General features: G+C 32.0%; 1 protein-coding gene across 40 annotated transcripts in view; it reads left to right on the top strand.

Annotated features, from left to right (window-relative positions):
* Positions 1-209: 209 nt before the first annotated feature.
* The window catches only part of msrb3 (methionine sulfoxide reductase B3), a 113,427-nt gene continuing 97,013 nt past the window's right edge, over positions 210-16,623 (top strand). For 11 of the 40 annotated variants that reach the window (XR_012401485.1, XR_012401479.1, XR_012401482.1 and 8 more), the window contains exons 1-5: positions 210-341; positions 5,021-5,207; positions 11,824-11,932; positions 13,584-13,661; positions 13,780-13,808. Coding sequence is in view for 6 of the 40 variants with exons in the window: in XM_009300117.4 (XP_009298392.1) it covers positions 5,090-5,207; positions 11,824-11,932; positions 13,584-13,661; positions 13,780-13,808 (334 nt within the window). In the remaining 34 variants the exon portion in view is untranslated. Of the gene's footprint in view, positions 342-5,020; positions 5,208-7,453; positions 7,608-11,823; positions 11,933-13,583; positions 13,662-13,779; positions 13,809-16,623 lie in introns of all 40 variants that reach the window. The other 29 variants (XR_012401498.1, XR_012401494.1, XR_012401492.1 and 26 more) reach the window with 8 other exon arrangements.

The raw sequence follows: 16,623 nt of genomic DNA, 5'->3' as shown, positions 1-16,623 counted from the left end.
GAATAAGATTGATTCTATGACGTGCTACGTTGATTACCTACACAACATAAGTAAAGATTTAACAAATTAATCAATATTTTGTCATATTCGAATGACGTAACTGAACAACAAAAACCCACAGCCTGCTTCGCGCTGTATAACTATGCGCGCAAATTACGCATTGCTCATATTTGGAGAGCCCCTGCTGCCCGGCGAGAGGAATTTCCCACAATGCACTTGTCATTACCTAAGAAGTACACGGCGGTGAAGCTCTGTTTGACAAATGCGCTGCTCTCCCCGCGGCCCCCCTTTCCTGTATACTCTGCTGTCCTGCTCGGTTATAACGCTATTTCTGCTGTCCGGTACGTATAACTACTTATTACATATGTATGTTGTTTATTACGCACTTTTAAGTGACTTTCATGAAGGCAACAGGGTCTCTATGACTACGCATTGATGTAACTCAAAACCGTTATACTTTGCTGTCATGTTAAGGTAACTTAAGCGTATTTACATGCAACGTTTTGTGCTTTCTACATCTATTTATTCCTCTTATTATGACAAAATACGTAAAGTTTCTCAGTAATTTACTTAGTCGTCTATGGGAGCCATATCAATTACACTGTGTGTATTGAATGTATACCCTCCCACATGTGATGTCATAACAACTTGGTGTTATTACATAACGTTTTTATTTACACCCTTGTATATAAAACAGTAGTAAGCTACTGTGGCACTACTATGTGACAGTGATGTAAACACCTCACACTTAAGTCAGTATAAGTGGAGATTATAAAAATATATTAATATTCTATGTCATGTTTATTTAACTAACCTACATAGTAAAGAACTGGCACATATCTAATGAACTTCTACAAGTCTGCCATGATGATTTGCCATGATAATGTTGACTTGACAACAATCCAGAACTGAAAGTTAGAAATAATTTAGAAAAAAATTCAGTTAGAGGATTTTGTAAAATTTTGGAGAAAGCCAATTGTATCATTAGCACATTTGTCATGAATTTGTTACGTGAGTTAGTATGATTTTACCATGTTTCAACTCATGGCCAACCTTTAATTTAGTATTTTGTTCAAACCAATTAGCATCTTGTTGTTATATTTTGCATGCAGTAATTAGTATGTCATGTTTGTTTAAAAAATATATATTTTGACATCAATAACATAACCAACATGTTTCACTCCATGCTAGCTTGTTTCTGGTATATGTTGCTAGCTTGGAGTAGCCTGCTGTTAGCATGTTTTAGCATGTTTTAATCTGTTGCTAGCTTTTAATACTATGTAAACATGAGTTAGCATTTACCTGCACTCTTTAAACAATTTTTTGGATGAACAACTAGATTATTGCATGATTAGTACATTTTAGAGTGTCGCTAACATTTCTAATTTGTTTTAGCCCATGTTGTAGCATATTGCTACTACGGTTTTTAACAACAATTTGTTTCCAGCATGCTATAGTACAGGTTTTAAGTTGTTTTTAGCTCTAGTTAGAATGTTTAGCTCAATGTTGACATGAAGTAGCATGCTCAAGTCAGCATAATCAGATCAAATTCTTCCATAATGTTTGTCATAATTTAATTATGAATAAATTAAATAATGGCCAGCAAATATTAATTAAATTTTTATTTTTTTAAAATAAGGATTATTATTTAATCCATTTTCCCCCCTAAGCCTGTCTGGGGTAATTTTAGGGTATTGGGGTTTGAATGATTTTAAAATCTTGAAAAAACTCAATAAAGACATGTTATACAGTTTTTATCAATAAAAACAGAAAAAAAAAACTGTAATCGTTGACTTCCTCAGTAAAAAAATAAAAATAAATAATACTATGAAAGTCAATGGTCCAACACTTTTGAGTTTGACTGACAAAAAAACAAAACTCAAACAGGTTTGCTACAAATAGAGGATGAGTAAATGCTGGCAGAAATATTAAGTTTTGAGTAAACTTTTCCTTTCAGAAAGTAAGTGGAGCAGGAATATAGACAAAAAAACAGCCATAAAACAATTTGGGTCATTAGACATTAATTATATTAAAAAAAATTTAATTTTAGTATGTTAAAAGAACATGTTTTTGATTTGTGCTCGAAACATGGCACTTAGATAGCAGATATTATAAAAGTTATAACTATTATTAATAAAGCCTGTATTAATTCTCAAAAATAATAAATGAATAATGGTGGCCTAGTGGGTTGCACAATCACCTTATAGCAAGAAGGTCGCTGGTTCGAGCCCTGGCTGGGTCACTTGGCATTTCTGTGTGAAGTTTGCATGTTCTCTTCGTAGTGTATATGAGTGAATGAGAGTGTATGGATGTTTTCCAGTAATGGGGGCAGCTGGAAGGGCATCCGCTGCGTAAATCATATGCTGGATAAGTTATCGGTTCATTCCACTGTGGTGACTGAAAAGAAAATGAATTAAATTAAATAATTGTACTTACAAATCCTGAAACTAGCATGCGTTCCTGTAGCCTAAATGTCATTCACTGTATTAGTAAAAAAATGTTTGTTTCTTTCAGACAGTTACCAAACAACAGACTATTTACCTAGTTTCAAAGCTCACAGATATTCAAGCATTTATATTTCATTTGCCAGCATTTAGTTAATCACATGATCAAAACGATGTTCACCCTTCAGAACCAGTGTTTTGAAATATCAGCCATTTATTAAACAAATCTGATCTGCTTTTAAAACATTTCAGATCTCATTTGTCACTTTATGACCATATATAGTTATGACTTTAGCCCAGTGTCAAGCATGCTGTATTTATAAACCACATTAATACTCGGAGCACTTGGTATTTTTGGCGTGCGATGGCTTCAGTTGATATTTTCAATTAATAAGATTCTACTCAAATAAATTAATTAAAATCAATTCAACTGTTCTTTCTTGAGCATATTTTGCAAATCAACTGGGTGATTCATTGAATAGCTTATAAATTAATTCATAAATTATTCGGATGTTAACACTACGTAAAAACTATTTTCTGAAATGTATCATGTAAACGTCAGCCTGTAGTAGACAATTACAGACCCTTGGTGTGAATCAGCAGCTTTGCAATCAATCAAGTCCTATTTATAGTCCTCTCTGGATGTGAGCGCTGGGTATTTTTAAAATGTGGCCTTGCTTGTGTCTGGATCAGCTCTATATCTGCGCATGTTTTAAAACTACTCGCATTCACCAGACCAGTGTAAAGTGAAGAAAGTCAGTGGATTACCAACCAATTAAATTGCATAACAAGTCTGCATTTAGCAAATTTTTATTGATTTTTTTGCACTTCGGCTAGTTATTTGATTGTCTGTTTATTTATTTAAAAAACAAATATTAGTGCGGTATATGTGTGTGTGTGTGTATATATATATATATATATATATATATATATATATATATATATATATATATATATATATATATATATATATATATATATATATATATATATATATATATATATATATATTATGTCTAACAGAGCAAGGACATTTTCACTGTATGTCTGATATTATTTTTATTCTGGAAAAAGTATTATTGGTTTTATTTTGGCTAGAATAAAAGCAGTTTTTAATTTTTTTAACACCATTTTAAGATCAAAATTATTAGCCCCAATAAGCTATATATTTTTTCAATTGTCTACAGAACAAATCATCATTATACAATAACTTGCCTAATTACTGTAACCTGTTTAGTTAACTTGGTTAACCTAGTTAAGCCTTTAAGCTGTATAGAAGTGTCTTGAAAAATATGTAGTAAAATATTATGTACTGTCATCATGGCAAAGATAAAAGAAATCAGTTATTAGAAATGAGTTATTAAAACTTTTATGTTTAGAAATGTGTTTAAAAAATCTGCTTTGCGTTAAGCAGAAATTTGGGAAAAAAATAAACATGGGGCGAATAATTCAGGGGGGCTAATAATTCTGACTTCAACTGTATATATTAGCTCATTTATTATATACAAACATATCTCATTTTTTTTTTCAAATTAGACAAGTAATAGACCAAATTAAATGGACAAAAATCTGACCAAATTGATTATTTATTTTAATGTAAAATTAATGTAAAAAAATAAATATTTAAACAGTAAAACTATATATATATATATATATATATATATATATATATATATATATATATATATATATATATATATATATATATATATATACACACACACACACACCATCTTTTAGCATGTAAAAGTATTTTAAGCACTTGTTAAAAATGAACCTTGAGCATATTTATGTATTATATTTATGTAATTGTGCATATAATAACAAAAACTTAAAAACTATTGTTATTTTCAATTAATTCAACCATATTATTATTTTCAATTAGTCATGCATATGGCAAAACAAAAACACAAAAATAAATGTGCAATTAAATTTATTTAAATGTAATATTTAAAAATGAATACATTTATGAAGTAGTAAAAAAAAATATTTTATACATGTATATTGACCATATGCACTCTGTGTTAAAATAAATTCAATTCTCATTCTGTGTTATTTTGTTGATTTATTTAAACATCATTGAATCTTGTGCTTGGTTTAAATGATAGACTACCCCTGTAATTGTGCTGTGTAAATCTGCGTAAAAAATCTGTGTAAAAACTGCCTTTACCTGATCAGCTAATTGAAATTAACTGTCAAGCAGAAATGCACTCGAAATGTTGCAGTACTGAGAAAATCTTGATTAGTTGCAGATTCCCATATAAATGATAAAAAATAGATCTTTTTTTGCTCCACTGAAAAATAAATGCTGAATGGAAACATTCTCAAATCAAGCTAACTGATTAAATTAGAAGATAATTTCTCCCATGCACACTTCTCATGCCTCTTTGTGTCTGTGAATGAACTGAAAAAGATCTTTCTCTTTTTCCTCACACACCTGCACCACCACTAGATGGACCTCATTCCTCATAAACCGCAGCGTCACCCTCTCCTTCACAGCGCTCTTCTGCCTGTTATTGCTCCTGTAGATTCTTTACACTCTCAAACTACATGTTCATTGGTCTTTATCTTTATAGCTTCAACAAGTCTCGGTGAAGCTTTCAAAAACAGTCTCTTCCTCAAAGCTTTGTTTGCTGTAGACCAGGATGGCTGTCCGTCTTCTCCGATCCATGGCCCCGTGTGCATCCATGGCCCTGCTCCAATGCATGCGCTCCCATAAGACCACACGACCACTCCTAATACTGACTACACCCGCTGCGCTAGGTACTGTAAACAGTGTAGCTATAATTATTGAAGTCAAGTGTATTCATATTTTTATTTAAGTGTAGTTATATTTATTTAAATGAGAACTGCAGATATTTGTGTTGTGTAATGTTTTAGGAAATTGAACACAAATGCAATTTGTTGGAGTGCAATATTAGTTAAATGGTGGTATTTGCAATGCAATTAGTTACATTAGCTGATGTGCTACAGCCATTGAAGAACTCTGCATTCACTGTGAGAAAATGCAAGGTTCCACACACGTGATTTGTGTTAGGACAGCATGAAGGAATTAGGTTAACATATTAGTTTTCACCAATTTAAGTGGATTGAAGATAAAACAATTGAGTTGTCTCAAAAAAAACCTCAAGAGTTGTGTTGTTTCAGCTCATTTAAAATGAGTGGTTTGAGCAAAACATAATTTTTTTGAGTGCTTGCAGCTTTTAATTCAGTTTTTTAAGCAAAATGCTTCTGCGCTTTTGTGTGTGTGTGTGTTTGCTTTATAACCCAAGTCATGAAATTTGACACTTATAAAGTTTTAAACCTTTTAATATTTAAAATCAGATTTTTTAAAATGTATAAGGCTTTTGGCATTCTGAAAATTAAGTATGTAAATGAGTAAGTAAATAAATAACATTTTAAAATGACTACAAGCTTCTTGAAGTCATTTTTAAACCCACAGTAAACTTATAAAAATAAAAAGCGTTTATTAATGTTCATAATGAATTTGGTAGTTTTTTTATTCTGATAAGGTATAAAATGCATAGTTATTATTAAGGGAGCAACATTTTTGCAAATGCAACCCTCGAAACACATACCATTTATTATCATGCTTTTACAGTTATGCTTCAAAGAGATATTACCATTTTTTAAAATAGTGGATTATGAAGGTTACAGTGCTCAGCATTTATCCATTTCTCAGTGAATATGGGTAATATATGAAGAGTTTAGAAGCAAAAACCTGTAAAAGCTCTCTGATGTTTACTTCTAAAATTAGCATTTTTCTCCGACTCCTGTGTGTAGACTCAGTAATTTTACTTTTATAGTGATAATATTGTTATTTACGTCGCCTTTAAAGGGAAATAACTAAACATAAACATAGGAGGCTGACAAAAATGGTCCTTTTAGGAGAACATTTTAGACAGCCTTTAGAAGTTTTTGCATCGGAACTCTTCATATATTGGTGCATTTAATCACAACAGATTAATTAAACAGATTTTTATCTGTTTAAATAAACACATTTATTAAAATATATATTTTAGTCACAGAACATCTTTAGAAATGGAAAGATAATACATTTAAATCCATGCAAAATACTGCCAAAAAATTACAACCTACAAAAATTCTGCTAAATGTTACATATTTTTTTGTGTTTTTCTTAATTTTTGCTATTTTTGAAAATTTAATTTTAATATTTATTTATGACATAAATTTGTATTTATATATGCTGAGCACTGTAATTAAAGTCCCAAAAGGCCAATTTAAATTGAAAATGAACAGTGTGTACAAGCAGCATTTATGAAATTAAGTATACATTAGATCAAAGTCGCAATCACTATCAGATCTTCAAAATAAAAGTCCACTGCTATTCTTCTCAAACATACTTTAGGCTGAAACAGATCTGTTTTTTTCTAAAGAGTATTTTAACATGAGTACTTGCCATGATAACATCCAAGGATGCTGGGATGTTGTGTAAAACACAAACCCATCCTGTTTTCATTAAAGCTTTTTAATACATGATTTATTTAAGGGTTTACTTAAAGTCCTGTTTTAGTGAATTTCTAGTGAATGTTTTAGTGAATCCATTTTGCGTCCACATTTAAGTCAAACCCCACTAGAAGCAGATGGAGGCTCAACTTTCCATCAGTTTTGTATTATTATTTGTTTTTCGGTGTGCATCAAGTTTTGGATGGCAGCTTTCAGAATTCAGAGTGATCACATTAGAGTTCATTTTAATAGAACCAACCCAACCAAGAATAAACTCACACATTAGCTATCATTTACATGAGTAAATATGTCTTTTGACTTGTGGATATTATGTTAACATCTTTATCATTCCTGTTAACCTCTCTCTCTTTGCCCAGTGACGTTAATCAGGCTTTCTCTGCATGACAAATGTCAGCTGTCCCGTGATTGGCCGCTCTAAGTGTCCATCTCTGTGACTGACATCTGTGTTGACCTGTGTTGTGTTTTTTTTCTCCTTCCTCTCCCTCCTCGCCTGTGTTTGTCTGTATTATTTTTTTTCTTAGTCTGAGTGGTTGGAGGGTGTTTTATTAGGTGGCTCTCTTCTCGCCGCTGTTTCTGTTCACCCAGGAGCACCGGTGGCCATGTCCGGCTTCAATCTTCTGCATCTGGTCAGCCAAGGCCAACCTGTAAAACTCAAGGCCTGCGGGCTCCCCTCAGGTCACCTGGATGCTGTGTGTGTGTGTGTAGTGTGCTTTGCTTTCTTGATGTCTTTTTTTAATGTGCGCACACGCGTGTTTGAGTGTCCGGTAAGGGTGTGTGTTTGGTTGATGATATGGTCACTTGTGGAGAAACCAACTTTTGGAATTACTCCAAGGCAGCTTGACATTGAGTCTTCTTCACTTTGACAGTGTTTATGCATAAATGCATTGACTGGTCTACAGGTGAATATAGATATTATTTTTTTTAAAACATCTTTTTTTGAATATCAATATTAAAAAATCCGTAATTGTTTCTGTAATTTAATATCCGTTATTTTACTGTAAGTTTCTGCAATTTAATATCTGTTATTTTACTGTAAATTTCTGTAATCTAATATCCGTTATTTTACTATAAATTTCTGTAATTTAAAATCCGTTATTTTACGGTAAATTTCTGTAATTTAATATCCGTTATTTTACGGTAAATTTCTGTAAATTTCTGTAATCTAATATCCATTATTTTACTGTAAATTTCTGTAATTTAATATCCGTTATTTTACAATAAGTTTCTGTAATTTAATGTCCATTATTTTATTATAAATTTCTGTAATTTAATATCTTTTATTTTATTATAAACTTCTGTAATTTAATATCCGTTATTTTATTATAAATTTCTGTAATTTAATATCTGTTATTTTATTATAAACTTCTGTAATGTAATATCCGTTATTTTATTATACATTTCTGTAATTTAATATCCGTTATTTTACGGTAAATTTCTGTAAATTTTTGTAATCTAATATCCATTATTTTACTGTAAACTTCTGTAATTTAATATCCGTTATTTTACAATAAGTTTCTGTAATTTAATGTCCATTATTTTATTATAAATTTCTGTAATTTAATATCTGTTATTTTATTATAAACTTATGTAATTTAATATCCGTTATTTTATTATAAATTTCTGTAATTTAATATCCGTTATTTTATGGTATATTTCTGTAATTCAATATCCGTTATTTTACTGTCAATTTCTGTAATTTAATATCTGTTATTTTACGGTAAATTTCTGTAATCTAATATCCATTATTTTACTGTAAATTTCTGTAATTTAATATCCGTTATTTTACGATAGGTTTCTGTAATTTAATGTCCAATATTTTACGGTAAATTTCTGTAATTTAATATCTGTTAATTTATTATAAATTTCTGTGATTTAATATCCGTTATTTTATGGTATATTTCTGTAATTTAATATCCGTTATTTTACTGTCAATTTCTGTAATTTAATATCTGTTAATTTACTGTAAATTTCTGTAAATTTCTGTAATTTAATATCCGTTATTTTAATATAAATTTCTGTAATGTAATATCCGTTATTTTACTGTAAATTTCTTTAATTTAAAATCCGTTATTATACGATAAGTTTCTGTAATTTAATATCTGTAATTTTACTGTAAATGTCTGTAATTTAATATCCGTTATTTTGGGGTAAAATTCTGTAATTTAATATCAGTTATTTAACGGTAAATTTCAGTAATTTAGTATCCATTATTTTACTGTAAATTTCTGTAATTTAATATTCGTTATTTTACTGTAAGTTTCTACAATTTAATATCCGTTATTTTAAGGTAAATTTCTGTTATTTAATTTCCGTTATTTTCCTTTTTTCCTGCCACCCCAGCTCCCAGAAATAAACCGTAAAATTGTGATTTTTTTTTACAGAGTAGTATTAATTGTACCATATATCAGGTTCCCCCTGATACTTAAGTTGGTTTTTCTGTATTTGATGACCCCTTGCCGTAAAATGTCACCTTTTGCTTTGCTCCTTTTCTCTGTTTAGATCTTCAGTTGCTCATGGATTAATGCCTAACTCACTGTTTTTCCTTCTTTTAAGCCTGCATGTTCTGTCAAGCTTTAACATTGACGTAATTGCTACTAATGATTGCATTTCTTTTTTGCATTTTCCATTTTAGGACTCTAGATGACACTGAGTGTGCTTTAAGGGCATTTTACTGATGAGTTATTCATATCTAATTGCAATCTCTGGTGATTCATCAGTATATTATAATAAAAATCCTTCTGTGTCAAAATTAAATAGAACTGGATTAGCATTTTCTGTCAAAAATAAAAGTGCTTGCAAAATAGCAAATAAATGATAAATAAAGTAAATGATTAAAAATAAATCATGAGAGAGATATTTATTTCCCTTATTTTTATGTTGTTGTAGCCTCGTGCAGATTTTCTTTAGTATTCAACAGAATAAAAAAGTTCATAAATGTTTGGAAGAGTACATTTTGGAACTTGAGGAAGAGCACATTTTAATTTTGGGTTTGAGCTATCCCTTTAACATCCCCAGCAGGCACAGGATGTCAACATGGTGTCAGATTGACGTTGTATACCCCAACGTCGTGGGATGTTATATTTTGATTGAAAATGAAAATCAGGTTGACGTCAGAATCCAATGTCAGGTCGTTGTCAATGCCTAACATCAGACAGACATTACATTTTGGTTATCTTCCAAAGCAATTTAAAAACAACCAAATATCAATGTCTTATGATGTTACAGCTTGACGTTGTGTAGACGTTACCAATATGACGTCCATCAACGATTTTGGTTGCCATACCTGTTGAATAAACTTCAGTATTTGACGTCAATATGACATTGGTTTAAGATGTTGGCTCGACTTTGGATTTTGGTCACTTTCCAATACAACCTAAAATCAACCAAGTAGCAACGTCATTTCACGTCGTTATTGGACATCAAAATAACATCCTTTATTCTCCTTAGTCCTTAGATGCTGGTGAACTAAATGTAAACTAATATGATGTTGTAGGTCTGCTGGGTCAATACAGCATCACCTTGCAAACACTATCACTAGCTAAAAATATATAGGAGAAAAGTCTGTGGGAAGACCTGATATTTTTAGTGTGAAACAAAAGTCCTGTTCTAAGACCAAATTTTGCTTCCAATCAGGAAATAACTTTCACTTGAGGTTATGGCGGAGGGATGTTGGAACAACGTGCTGATTTGTAGCGTGACCTCTCTGTGCACCAAAACTAAATCATTTGCAGGGGGTGACACAGACCGAATTCCTGAATTTCTTTAAATGCCTCCTTAGAGGCTTTTCTAGACAAACCAAGAAATAAAACACTTTCCCCCCCCTCCCTTGATCTCGCAGTATAAATAGTGCTCAGAGCTCTCAATACACAAAAAAAAACTAGGAATTCTCTCTCTCTGTCTCACTAATAGGATCCAGAAGACCCCTCTCACTGAGTGGAGAGGACTACGGGAGAGTCCTGCAGGGAGGCGACCCCCCCTCCTCTCTCTGCACACTCCTCCCCTCTTACCCATGTTTGTCAGAAGTAACTTTGTACTCGCTGGACAGAGCAGGGCCCATCAATGGAGCCCATTCACCAGAGGGACCTTTAAAGACCCCATTATTTCCTCCATTCACATGGCTTCAATCTTGTCGAGAGGAATTCTCCATATATTCTAAGTGAAGGGAGAACGCAAAAACCGAGCAATTCAGCAGCAGGACAGACCCCACAGGAACACGAGTGAAAAAATCGTTATTAGCTAAAAAAGAAGGAGGTAGAAGGTGCTCTGTAATGGGAAATTGCAGTAGAATTGTATGTAATTTAAAACTGCTGCATGTCCCGGTGACTAAATGGTGTACAGATGGACATCTGGGCCCCTTTAAAAACGCAGCTAGTCTTTTGAGGATCGGAGAAGATTTTCATGCTCATTTTTTTTTCCGGTATCTCATGTTTTTCCCAGCCTTTATTATCAATGGAGGTTGTATCTTTGTTTGGTCCTTCTGGTGACAATTATTCACTCCTCAGCTTGACCTCTAGAGGTCAGCATTGGCGTAAAGCTAGACATCAAGTGTAGCGGTCAAGATCGAACAGCCAACATGAGTGCTCCTCTAGATTTAGCATAACTCTGTGCGTGTGTTTTACACAATTGCCTCGGTGTAACACTTTGGCTGTAGCACATCACTGACAGAGCGTTTGGACTGTGTGTGTGTCACTGACATTGTGAATTTTCCAGGCAAGAGTTGAATCATTAAAGTAGACTTCGCCAGATCAATTGAAACCAAAGTGACCAGACTCTTGCTTGGAAGGAGTCACATTGAAAACTAGATTAGTGTGACCGTTTGTTGTTTTTTAGTAATGCTGGTGTTGTCTTTTTTTGGTGATTTACAAATGAAACTTGCTTGTATTTCCATTAGGAACGTGCCGAAGTAAGAAGACATGGCCCAAAACGTTCCCCGAGGAGGAGCTGAGGAAGCGTTTGACCCCAATGCAGTACCATGTTACTCAGCAGAAGGGCACAGAGAGGTGTGTCACACGGTTTGACAACATTGAGGTGGCAAATGCAGCTGTTTCACTGGCTATTCTTGTTAGCATGGCCGAACTGCAGGTTGATGTTGATATTTCAAGTTTCATTGAAGAAGAAGATTGCTTTCTGTTAGACCAGTGGTTCTCAAACTTTTTTCATCAAGTACCACCTCAGAAAAAAATTGTCTCGAAGTACCACCAAAATGAGCAGTTTTGAAATACAATAGCGTAGTAGGCCCAGTAAAGCAGCTACACCTCTACACATAAAAAAAAAACGTGGCAGATTACCTCAGAAATATAGGCTATATGTCATATATAGCATATTATATTCAATTCAATTCAATTCAATTCAGCTTTATTTGTATAGCGCTTGTACAATGTAGATTGTGTCAAAGCAGCTTCACATAAATGGTCATAGTAACTGGAACAGTGTGGTTCAGGTTTTAGTGTTTAAGTTCAGTTCAGCTCAGTTTAGCTCAGTTCAGTGTAATTTAATCATTACTGAGAGTTCAAACACTGAAGAGCAAATTCATAGATGCGTAGCTCTACCAATCCTGAAATATATACATTATTTTTGATAAATTTTTGAATGTGTGTAGCATGTACATGACATATTTCATTCCTTTGCGTACCCCTAGAAGGAAGCCCGCGTACCACTAGTGGTACAGGTACCACCGTTTGAGAACCACTGTGTTAGACCAATCAGAACCAAAACCCATTGTTAAAGTCACTATGAGACGTGTATTTTCTGAAAAATTGAAAAAATGTGTGCTACAAGTGTACTAAGGGGTATTTAAATCAATAAAAATAATTGTTTTGAATGGGACAACTTGTCCTGGAATATGAAACATAAGCAGTCAAAGCAATATTTTCAAATATGAATTAGATTTAATGTAATGTTAAGTTTTTAAAGCATTGAAATCAATCAGTTTTTGAAACCAACCATTTAAACGTTCATTACTAAATATGTGCATACATTTATTTTTTATTGCATTAATATATTTGAAAGGGGTCATTTGTGGTGGATTGCAAAAAAAAAAAAATCTTTTATTTAAGTGAGAAATCATACAGAATAAGTGAATTTGTCCAAACAATAATAAAGGACGTTGGGTTCCCATTAATTTATTTTATTTTTACCCCTAATATTCAAGTTTTGTCCTAGTTAATGTGTTTTGCTGTGAAACATCAATAGATAGGACATTATCTGAACACATTTCATTATGCGAGGCTCAAAAAAGCATTTGACTTTCTCTCCAAGGCCTTGAGATAGATTGAGTAAATGGAGGATGTAGCATGGAAGGGAAAACACTGACACTTCCCCTCTTTCTCTCCGTCGCTCTGCAGTAAAACACACACGTGGGGAAAGTATTTATCGGCCCATTGGCAGTAGGAATGTGAAAAATGCCCTTTAGTGAAGGTGCATTCTGTGGCCTGCGCCTCTGTTTATCCACAAATCCTCCTCTACTTATCTAGAATAGACATGTCAGTCGATGCCATTCGCTGGTTGTTTTGCATAAACATACAGAGAGAATTGGAAAATGATTTGCAAATTGAAGCGAGCATTTATTGGTAACTATGAACTTTTATTGAGCTCACAAAGAGCGTTAATCGTTTAAATTTATGACTGTTTGTGCTGTTTTATCTTTCTCAGCGCATTCACAGGAAAATATGTCGATAATAAAGAGGAGGGAACTTACCACTGTGTTGTTTGCGGTGCACCTCTTTTCATGTAAGTGCTAATAAATTCTCATTTTATAACAATGCACATCTTATTTAATCTTTATTTAGTTGTTTAGAGTGGCACGTCTTTATTTAAACATCGATATTTTTGTTTTTTGTACCTGCAGGTCTGAAAAGAAGTTTGACTCAGGATCAGGTAGAGTTCTGCACCCACCTATAATAAGAATAATAATCAAAATCTAACAGACACAATAGTATTTTTGCCAAAAAACTTGATTTTACTCTTTTTACACTTTTTGGTTCTATTGTTTGAAGAAGAATCATTATTGCTTCTAGAGCTGCACAATATATTCTTTAAGCTTGATATCGCAATGTGCATATCCGCCATAGTCACGTCGCAGGATTAGATTATTGATTAAAGATCAAAATATAAAGATATTATTATTTTAAAATAATTTATACAATAATGACCTTGTTATTTTATGTTTGATTGTGAATTTCTATATCTGAATACTGTTAGACTCTCCAGGAGACCTTAAAACGCTGTATATTTTACTTTTATCTTTGCTCTGTCGTATTTGTTTATGCTTGTAATTTATTATAATTTATGCATAGAAAAAGACTCAATCATCACAATCTATCTAAATCTTTCATAATAGAGCTATTCAAATCATCTGGAGAAATTAAATTCATATCGCAACACATCGCAAGAAAACTTAAATAGTAACTTTGCAGGATTAGATTATTTATTAAAGATTAAAATATAAAGATATGATTACTTTTATATAATTTATACAATTTTGTTATTTTATGTTTGATTGTTCCATTTTTTTTTATGTTTGATTGGTCATAAATTGTTAATTTCTGTACCTGAATACTGTTAGACTCCCCCAAAAAACAGAAACCGCTGTATATTTGACCTTTATCTTTGCTCTGTCGTATTTGTTTATGCTTTTAATTTGTTATTATTTATGCAAACACACTGGATAGAAAAAGACTCAATCACCTAATCTATTTAAATAAATTAATCTTTCCAAATCTATTCAAATCATCTGGTGAAATTATATTCATATCGCAATATATATATATATATATATATATATATATATATATATATATATATATATATATATATATATATATATATATATATATATATATATATTGCAAAAAACCAAATGTCTGTACTAAATAATTTCCAATGTCATAAAGCCCTAATTGCTTCTCTAAAAATGAATATTATATTCATTGCTAAACATTACTCTCATCTATCTCTTTTAACTCTTTTACTTTCTGCTGCTAATAAGCTCTAAGTGTGGGGTATGAATTGCAAATAGCCAAAACATTTTTTTAATGAACGTTATCTATTCCCTTCAAGATTAATGTTATTGGCTGCAAACATTCCTTCGCTGTCACAATCTTTGGAATCCTGCTGCTGTTCATTTGCGCATAACAAAATATGTGCACATCAAATAACTGCATGCAAGTTCATCTGATTCTCCTAGGGAGAAGCAAATTTTGGAGGTTTTATTTATTTACTTAATTACTAGAGTTAACAAAAGAGACAAATAATCTCTTGAATTATAGTGTTTTGCTAAGAAAAATACAACATAACGAATGACTTATAAATTTAAAGACATTACATTAAGGGCTCTATGTTATTGGAAAAATCTGATATTGCGATATTTTATTTTTCTGCAATAAATATTGCAATATGAATACAGTCTCACAAGAGTTTAAATAGCTCTATTTGACTGTTTTCTTGGAAATCTAACAGTAATCAGGTACAAAATTGAATAACAACAATGCAAAAAAATGCTTTTCTTAATTTACTTTGTTTGCTTTCTTGTCCAAATTTTTAAAAAACTCTTAGATCAAGTAAGAATATAGTTTCACCTTCAGAAATAAGTCAAAATTAACAGTTTTTCCTTAAAACAAGCAAAATATCTGCCAATTGGGATAGTAAAATAATCTTATTTTTAATTTGAAATGTAGATATTTGGACTAGAAACAAGATAAAAAGTGTTTAAATAATTTAATAAAATTAAGCTTTGTTACACCACGAAACATTGTACATTTTTGTGCCCAAATGTTCTAAACTCTATTGAAATGCTCAGTTACAGACCTTAAAAACAATGATGTGACTATCACAGAGCGCACATTGCGATATCGATGCTGAAACGATATATTGTGCACCGCTAATTACATTTATATTGGCCAACAACAGCATTAGGTTTTTTTTCTTTTCTAATAACAGAATTTTAATAGTTATATTTAACTTAACCCTATTTGAATGCAAACATGTTTGATAGAGCTATATGTAGAAATCATAAAACCTTGAGTGTCACTGTGGACCATTAACTGAACTGTAGCTAGCAATTTTGGCTTGGGCTTTCACTCATAAACAAGTAACGTACAAGAGACTGTATGTCATTCAATGCCCTGGTATATTGATTGTAAAGTTCTTTTTCATTTTGTAAATAGAGGTAGATGGAAAAAAAAGTGTTTTTTTGTTTTAAATCACTTTGATTTTAATGCAGATGTGCAAATAAGATCATAATAATATAGAAATTACTTCAAATGCATCCCATTAAGCTCCTAATATGACCTAAATGGCATTTATTGTTGCATTGACAGTACTTCCTCTTATGACAATAAGGTGTGAATTAAAGACTCTCTTCAGCTCAAGCTAAATGAATGTTAGGTTAATACTGAGAGTACACAATACCATTATAATGTATCACAGCAACGGTTTGTTGATCCCGTACAGATCTGAGCTCCAGATCACATACTTCTACAACATTACACATGCTATTTTTATTCCCCCTCTGAACAAAGTACATGCGTATGCACAAATTCTCTACAGAAAACATAGGGTGGAAATGAGAAACATCTGGCCCCTCCGTTGAAAAATCAGATTTTCGATGGAGTTGAGTCTTTTCTGTCTTGGATGTGGAGAAGGGAGCCAAATGGACTCATATAGACTCAATTTCCTGTTTTGTTAGAGCGCC

Source organism: Danio rerio, chromosome 4 (genome assembly GCF_049306965.1).
Source record: "Danio rerio strain Tuebingen ecotype United States chromosome 4, GRCz12tu, whole genome shotgun sequence".
NCBI lineage: Eukaryota > Metazoa > Chordata > Actinopteri > Cypriniformes > Danionidae > Danio > Danio rerio.
The sequence above is the reverse complement of the archived record's forward strand: the minus strand, read 5'-3'. Positions and strand labels throughout refer to the sequence as shown.